At 46.6% G+C, this 8,627-nt stretch overlaps 1 protein-coding gene across 2 annotated transcripts; it reads left to right on the forward strand.

The window, feature by feature from the left end:
- The first annotated feature begins 392 nt into the window (after positions 1-392).
- Positions 393-8,210, forward strand: onecut1 (one cut homeobox 1). Of its 2 annotated transcripts, none has more exons than XM_076755446.1 (2): positions 393-1,845; positions 6,139-8,210. In XM_076755446.1, the coding sequence occupies exons 1-2, from the start codon at positions 792-794 to the stop codon at positions 6,426-6,428; spliced, it is 1,344 nt and encodes a 447-aa protein (XP_076611561.1). In that variant the 5' UTR covers positions 393-791; the 3' UTR covers positions 6,429-8,210. The 2 variants fall into 2 exon arrangements, with proteins under 2 accessions (XP_076611561.1, XP_076611491.1); XM_076755376.1 differs by having other exon boundaries at positions 394-1,860.
- The last annotated feature ends 417 nt before the right edge of the window (positions 8,211-8,627 follow it).

Raw genomic sequence — 8,627 nt, forward strand, 5'->3', positions numbered from 1 at the left:
ATTTAAGGAGGACTGAGGATAAAGCCCCATTACAGCCCTAATGAATTTAACATTTTCTAAATAACAATTGGCAATCAAACATTAGGCGCTGCATCCAGTCCACTTCCACTGGTTTCATTAGACACCCGTCTATTTGCATTTTTAACATTTCAGTGAAGGCTAAAGGCTGCTGAATATGGCTTATTGAGGAGAACAGCTTTTAGCAGGTGGTTTGATACCTCCCTTCCTTAATAAGGTAGCTGACGTCAGAGCAATGGGGCGGCGTGTGTTTGTGTGTGTGTGAGAGAGAGAGAGAGAGAGAGAGAGAGCGTGTGTGTGTGTGTGTGTGTGTGTGTGTGTGTGTGTGTGTGTGTGTGTACGGGAGGAGATGAGTGTTCGCAGTGCGCATGTGCAGACAGTGATCTGTGCTGCGGTGGAAGAGGGGCTGGAGACACACAACTAGAGAGATGGCGCGGCACCCGACCGGAGCGCAAGGACAGTTGGTTGGCGGTGGGGGGGCTTGAATCATAAAGAGAACCAGAAAATTAAAAAAAAATAAAAATAAAAAAAATCAAGAAAAAAAGGATTCGGAGAAGGAGTTCCCATTCTGCAAAAAATAAACGTCAGAGGTAGGAGGAAAAAAAAGTCAAATAGGCGAATAAGGACAGAGAGGAGGCAATAGCAGAGGAGGCTGCTCCAAGAGGGAAAATAGCATCAAAAGCAAATTGAACTTTACTGGACGTGTGGACTTCTGGACATCAGCTAACTGCGGTAGGTCAGATAGATGGTTTGTCCACAGCGCTGCCCGGATCATGAACGCACAGCTGTCGATGGAGAATATTGGCGACCTGCACGGAGTGAGCCATGAGTCCGTGGCCGGTCACGGAGAGCTGCTGAGTGGCCACAGTCCACATTCCCGTTCGACCCCCCGGGGTCTGAGCCACCGCGCTATGGGCATGGCGACCCTGCTGGACAGCGGAGACTATCACCCCAGCCACCCCGGACACCTGCATCCAGCCATCAGCATGTGTGAAGCCCCCCCTGGCATGAGTGCAAGCAGCACTTACACAACCCTAACCCCCCTGCAGCCCTTACCCCCCATCTCCACCGTGTCCGAAAAGTTTCCTCCGCATCACCACCACCACCACCACCATCCCCATCATCCTCACCCTCATCCGCACCAGAGGATCCCCGGAAATGTCAGCGGCAGCTTCACGTTGATGCGAGAGGACCGGAGTCTGGCGCCAATGAACAGTCTGTATCCCGCATATCATCACAAGGATCCCTGCATGGGCCAGAGCCTTTCCCCGCTGTCTGGTTCCGGTCTGGCCAGCATACACACGACCCAGGCTGGCATCCCTCCTTACGCTCATCCCGGTGCCGCCATGCCTGGTGAGAAGATGCTCACCCCCAGCGGGTTTGAGGCTCACCACCCGGCCATGCTCGGCAGACACACGGAGCAGCACATGAGCTCCTCGGCGGGCATGGTACAAATCAACGGCCTCCACCACCACCCACACGCCCACCTAGGCGCACAGGGGCACGGCCAGGGGCTGGTGAACAGCCGGGAGCAGGCCTCCGGGCCCGTGCAACAAGGGGGTGGCGGTGGTGTTTCTGGGGGACAGATGGAGGAGGTGAATACCAAAGAGGTGGCGCAAAGGATCACCACGGAGCTGAAGCGCTACAGCATCCCTCAGGCCATCTTTGCCCAGCGGGTCCTGTGCAGGTCCCAGGGAACCCTGTCCGACCTGCTGAGGAACCCCAAACCCTGGTCCAAGCTCAAGTCCGGTAGAGAGACCTTCCGCCGTATGTGGAAATGGCTGCAGGAGCCTGAGTTCCAACGCATGAGTGCGCTCAGGCTCGCAGGTGAGCGAAGCCTCGGTAAAGCCCCCTTTTTGTTTTCATCCTCTGAATGTGTTGTTGAGAAAAAACAGACGCCCAGACTGGATTATTAGCCCCTAATGCTACCTTATATTTAGCAATGGGTCTAGTGGGTTGGGAAGCAAAACTGATTTTGTAGTTCTTGTTATAAGAGTGGAAAAAAAGAAACATTTCCCAGCAGTCTAAGTGTAATTCGATGATCACATCAGGGTAGCATTCGGGACAAATGTTCCCTCTAGGCTGATAGTTCTTGATCAAAATAACATCATGTCTCCAGAAATTAAACCTGCCTTAGGCTTTGATGACCTGAAGCCCCTGGTTTCCAAATGAGAGATTTATGTCTGGTGGAGGGGGGTCAAATCCAGCTCCGTACAGTGTGTTAAACAACATGTGAAGTTCAAAACTGTTTCACCAAGCTGATGCTCGTGCACCAAATAAGCGGCCTGATATCAATACGCATCCCTTTTTCGGTCTCCACGCTGATTTTGGGCTTGTGTGAAACAAGCGCCCATGTCGTTTTACCTCAAAATATCGACCGCTGGACTGCAAGCGTAAGCTGATCCCTCACCCAGAAATCGTTAGGAATGTGTTTATTTTGGTGTAGATGCAACTGATCAGCCTTTTTGGTGTTGCCCTTGGTGTAAACAGAGAGAGAAAAGTGTGTGTTCACGTGTTCTTGAGAGTCAGTGATGAACTGAATTTAAATGTCAAGTAAAGCTGAAGTCATGCATTATTTAATGGAATGGGCTTTGTCTCTCACTTTGCTCCAATCAGAGGATTTAACTTCACAATAGAACAGACTCAGGAGCGCGTGTTTATGTTTGGGTGCTAAACTAACCCTGACTTGACTAAGGTTTCTCTAATTAACTGATAGACCTCTGTATTAATTTGTCCCTGAGGTACGCACGAGTCAATTAGGGCGCACAATGAGGCCCAAATCGCACGTGCGCGCTCACAGACACCCGGTGGGTTGTTGTTGTTTTTTTTTAAACGTTTATAGGCCCGATCAATGACCTACAAATGGGCTTTTTGGCTTTTTGAAAAGTGAGGCCGCGGCCACTTAGAGTGGAAAGTGCGTGTATTCGTCTACGTGTGTGCGTGCATGTTCGCGCGGGTGCACGCGAGTGTATTCGCAATAGATTATTTTCAGTTTTCCCATCTGCTGCTGCTGCTGCTTCCCCCGCGCGCGCGGGCGCGTGTGTGTGTTGGATGCGGGTTTGTTGTTTGAAGATGAGATTTGATCATTTACTTTTGCAAATGAGTTTTTAAGAATCTCCTTTAAATTGAAAGCTGGTTTTCTACCCGATCATCGTTTGATCATTAGTGTGATCAGCATATAATTAAAACAAACTAGAGTCAGATCAGTGGCTTATTGATTATTATTGATTATTATTGATTCATATGACTATACTGGGAAAATAACTGTATCAGGCCTTCTTCAGCTGTGTTCATATTTCCTATTCGCCTTCCCTTGAACATGTCATGTCCTGTCGCGTTTTATCTGAACCTTTTGTAAGATTAAAAAAAAAAAAAAAAAAATCATAAACAGCAAAAACTTTTTATATGAAATTCCACATTTTTGTTTCAAAGAGTTTGGGAAGGGAGAAGATTTCACAGTTAAAAAACTAAATTAATTTGGAGAGAATAGGCCGAGCGCCATGTTATCGATCCGTTCGTTTCTAGGTGAACTGGATATGTGATCGTGTGCTGAAGTAGATGTGATATAGGCTACTTATTGATTTTAGGCTTCTGAAATTAATCTCGGGCCTTTTCTCCCTTTCCTCCGCATTCAATTACTCATCTGAATTTGCTTGAATTGAAGGGAAGAGGTCTGGATCAGGCAGCTGTGTGTTAGGACAGGACAGAAAGAATGACTTCAGAGAGACAGACATTAAATTGGACTGGAAGTCGGCTGTAATTGCAGAGACAGTGCTCAATGTTTTGGTTGTTATTTCTGGTGGTTTTACAATTGTAAGTGAAAATCACCTGCTGACAGTAAATTAGGACACATGTCCTCGCCAGAATAGTTTTCCAGTTGGATGTTGGCAGCATTTCGCGCTCAGAGGTCTGTTTGTTGTACTCTGTGAGATTATGAAACGCAGGACTATCGTCACACCGTGTCAGTGGGCCCACCGTGTGCAGCCTGTTCGAGTGTGTGGAGTTATCTCTGTGTTTGTAATGATTAGCCGGGAGCAGCAGCAGTGTGTGTGTGTGTGTGTGTGTGTGTGTGTGTGTGTGTGTGTGTGTGTGTGTGTGTGTGTGTGTGTGTGATTAGCGTGATAACGAGGTCGTTGTTATGTCCCCTGGCCCTGGGAAAGCTGCCTCTCTGCCGGGGCCTCCGGGGCCGGGGCCGGGCCGCTCTGTGGTGGCTCCTGCTGTCTGAGTGGCCTTCACTCCGGCTGATTTATAGCAGCCCTTACATGCGGAGCTCCGACTCTCTGTTAATATTTACCAGCGCTGGAGACACCGGGCTGCTCATACTCACTATTGTACTCCAGTTTATGGTCATGTGTAGAGGTCGCTGCACTGTACTTTACCACACACACACACACACACACACACACACACACACACACACAAATGGGGGGTGGGGGCTTGATTTAATATTTTTTACTATTTGGAAGGCAACGACACAGATCAACAATATGATGATGAAAAACATGAAGAATTCAGCCTCTTTAAACGCACTGTTGGTGACATCCAAATTGCTCCTGTAATGTAGAATAAGTCGTTTTTATCGTGCAGTGATGTGCTCAAAACGATCCTTTCTGGCATATTTTCTTCATATTTGGCTCCAAACTGCGTCTGAATCTCATTGGTTTGTTGAATTGCTCTTCACAGTACTTTTTTTATTTTTGTAATACAGTGTTTTAAACCACATGGTGCATTTTACAAAATGAATCGGCTCAGGTTTAGGGACTGCTTCGTGGTCTCAGTATGCTGTTCATGAATTTCCCCGTTGAGTCCACGTTGGGCCTTTCTCCAGCGGCCCTCGTCTGCCCCCTCCTGGTCTCTGCTCACCGGTGAGCCACAGTGAGATCGCTGAGGGCTTCCAGGGTTTAAAAGGAAAAAAAAAAAAAAAAAAACAACGAGATCAGGTGAAGGGAGGTTTGATTTGCTGTCAAACGGATTTCCAAGCTCGTCTTTCCGATATTAGATGATCTGAAGTTCATTTTTTCAGGGCTGTGGGAGAGCCTATATTGCAACGTGTTATTGTTTTCAGCACCGCAGACAGCGCTCATTGTTCCCCGGATGGCTGGTTTCCTGCCTGCCTGTTCAGCAGCAGCAGACCACGGGGCCCCATGCTACTCCATGGGGCCCCTGGCAACACGCTATTATTTCCCATGCACCCTGGCGGTTGGCTCAGTGAAAGAGTGTCTTGGTGTTTGGAGCTGCTTCCAGCCTGCAGACTGTGACATGATTCTGTGCAAAGTCATATCAGACAGACTAAGTGTCTTATTAACGTTTGGAGACACAATGATAGATGTGGCTTTTACACTCCTTTCAGTGTCCTTTCCATCAGTACAAGAGCACAGTACACACTGTGATATGAAGTAATACAGTGTATATGCTGAAATATACTAACTTTCATCTTAACATAAGGTAAACGAGAGGGGAGGACTTCTCATTTAAATCAGCAGATGCTATTTATGAGTAGTAGAGATGTTTAAGACATGTAAGTGTTAAATTACTTGTTTACAGTTTGGTTCTTGATGTTGCTCACAAGTTACAGAACAAAATTACAATTTAAAAGCAAAAGTGGTGTCAGTCAAACACTGTATTTACAGCTGGTATTTCTGGAGAATTGTGAAATTACTATTTTGTGTTTTTTGTTTATGGGATATTACTGGATACAATCATCATATTAGCAGTACAAAATGAAGTGCTGTGGTCTCAAAATTTAAGAAAAGTCCCAGAGTTATCTTTATATAAGCATCTATGGCATTTATGCACCAAATTAAATCATATTAGAGTTTGTTTTGGTCCAAATGGATTGGAAAATATCAGATATTGGTATTTTAAACACTCATATCAGTGGCACTTTGAATGAACGAAGCAGACTTCTGCGTTAAGCTGCTGTGAAGGAGAGCCACAGAGATAATTCATGGGTCAGGCCATGGATTTATTCACAAATCTTTTTTTTCAATCCAAGGTCAAAGGGTGATGGAGAGACTATTCTTAAACCAGTTTTCTGAAATAAATCTTGTTTTCACACAAGTATAGGCCGCCCTCTCTCACAAACACTCTCTGTCTGTCTCTCTCCTGAATTCTCCACAGCATGTAAGCGTAAGGAACAAGACCACGGCAGGAGCGAGCGGGGCAACATGACCAAGAAGCCCCGGCTGGTGTTCACAGATGTGCAGCGGCGGACGCTCCACGCCATCTTCAAGGAGAACAAGCGTCCATCCAAAGAGCTGCAGGTCACCATTGCCCAGCAGCTGGGCCTCGAGCTGGCCACAGTCAGCAACTTCTTTATGAACGCACGCCGCCGGAGCCTAGATAAGTGGGTGGACGACGGCTCCGGTCACTCAGTCAACTCTGGCCCCAACGCCTGCACCAAAGCCTGAAGACGGACTGATTTGACCAACTCATGGACTGACTCAACCTCGGTGGAAAAGCTTTAAAACTTATGAGAAACAAAGAGAAACTTAAAAAGACCTTGAAGCAACGTTTTGCCCTTAAACCTGTACTATATTGATATTTATAGTATCCAAAGATGAAAAAACAAACCAAAGACTTCTTCTTTGACCTGCTTTGAAATGTTTGTTTCAGCAACACGTTTATGTGTAACATACTGCAAAAAGACTATAGTTTTACCCCTTCCCCCTCACACACACACTCACTGTCACTGGTCTATAGCTTTACTACACCCTCCACACCTCCCCCCTCGGTGTCAATCTATCATTCGCCATCCTTATCTTTAATCTGATTGGTTGGTTTTAATGATGGGTCCCTAAATGGAGGTTTAATCAGCCTATTGGCAGTCTGATCTGCAGCTGTCCACACCTTTGAAAAACAGCCAGAATGTGGAGCTCCGGTGGGATTGGCCAATCAACTTTAAAGACAAAAAAAAAAAATCCTACAGGAGCGACTGGACTGTTGTGCAGCCTGGTTTGGATCGGTGGCGGTGGACTGCCCGTCTCTCCAGCTGTCTGTCTTTCTATCAAGCATTCCAGGCAGACAGGGGAATGCCCATGTGTAGACTGCTAACCCAAAACCAAAATCCCAACCCTTAAACCAAACCAGAAACCCCTAACCTCAACCCACATGGTAGTGCTTTCTTCCAACATGCTGAAACGTTGAATAATTTAAACAAGAGAAACCAAAGCCTTCTACACCCTGAAGCCTCTCATGCAGCTTAGAAATAAAACCACTTATGAACCTGCTACGAAGTAATTTGACCAAAGAGTATATTTTGTAGTTGATAATCTTAAAGAGTATTTTTACCTCATTTCCTCCCTTACCTCCTGAGACGGACTGTGAGGAGCCACAAAGAAGAGAATGTTACTGCTCATGGTACAAACAGCATTTTGCGTCATCCTTAAATATACGCTCCGTGCAAATGGAAATATTATATGACAAAACCCTGAAAATTAACTATTGACATTTGCCTTGTAGATGCCTTCTTGAATGAAACCAAATATTCCAGTTATATCTTTACGAACGGTCTATGTGAATGTTCCTGTAAGTCATTGTGAAGATGGATCACCTCCTGTAAGTCTGTTCAGCTTATGCCTGCAGATTTAGCTCAAGTCGATGCGTTCAAATACCAGCAGCTGGCAAACAAAGACTAATCCATCCAGTAGTGTGTTTTCCGTGCAAAGGGATGCTCTAAGTGTGGTCTCGACACTGTGAGGGAGACAGACAGCTTCTGATGGGGGTGTTTTGAGGACAAACTGTGTCACCACTCTAATAATAAGCATTCAGCGTTGCTCCGTCATCCCTGTGTGCTTCATACGTAGGTCTATTTGCTTTTACCCTCCTCATCAAAGATGTTGGGTGGAGGGGATGATACCAATGATCAAATCACTTTCAGGCACTTACACAGCAATGTCAGCTCGTCACCTGAATACGAAAGCACCCCCACCCTGCCTGCTGCCAATCCCCAGCCGCCCTCCCACACCCAACCCTCCCCCCCCTGTCCATCCAGCCTCCACTCTCCTGGTAAGCTATGCATTTCAGCACTAGGAGGAAAGCACTACACAGGGCTGGCCCAGGGCAGCGCATCATTAAACATATTGAGCTGGCCCCTTGCCGTCATCCTCCTCGTGGCCAGGGTTAGCAGCTCTACATTCATCAGAAGAAGCGCCGAAGGAGAGGCGAGAGAGAGAGCTGCCTCTTCATCTCTGAAAGAAAAAACAAACAAACAAAAAGACGACAAGAAACAAAAATGTGTCAAGACCTGCTGATGTTTTATAGTGTGAACCAAAGATGCTACCTCACTCAAGTTCCATACGTGATTTCTATCACTTTGATGATACCAAAGATAACCAAAGATTTTTTCTCATTGCACGGCCTCTATGAGTGGTGTTAAAAGATGTTGTGTGTCTCCCCTCCCCCATCTCCTCTCTCTCTTTCTCTCTTCCTCTCTTCTCCCCTTTCTTTCTCCCACTCCCACCTGCACTCAACCCATGCAACCCCTGCTATGCGTGCTCTTGCTTCATCTGTGCTCTGATTACAGCTCCATAGGTAGTCATGCTGATGTAGCTATAGGCAGATATGCTGATCTGGCCATAGATACACACAAGCGGCCACGCAGGTGCCTG

The sequence above is a fragment of the Chaetodon auriga genome, chromosome 1 (genome assembly GCF_051107435.1).
Source record: "Chaetodon auriga isolate fChaAug3 chromosome 1, fChaAug3.hap1, whole genome shotgun sequence".
Taxonomy (NCBI): domain Eukaryota; kingdom Metazoa; phylum Chordata; class Actinopteri; order Chaetodontiformes; family Chaetodontidae; genus Chaetodon; species Chaetodon auriga.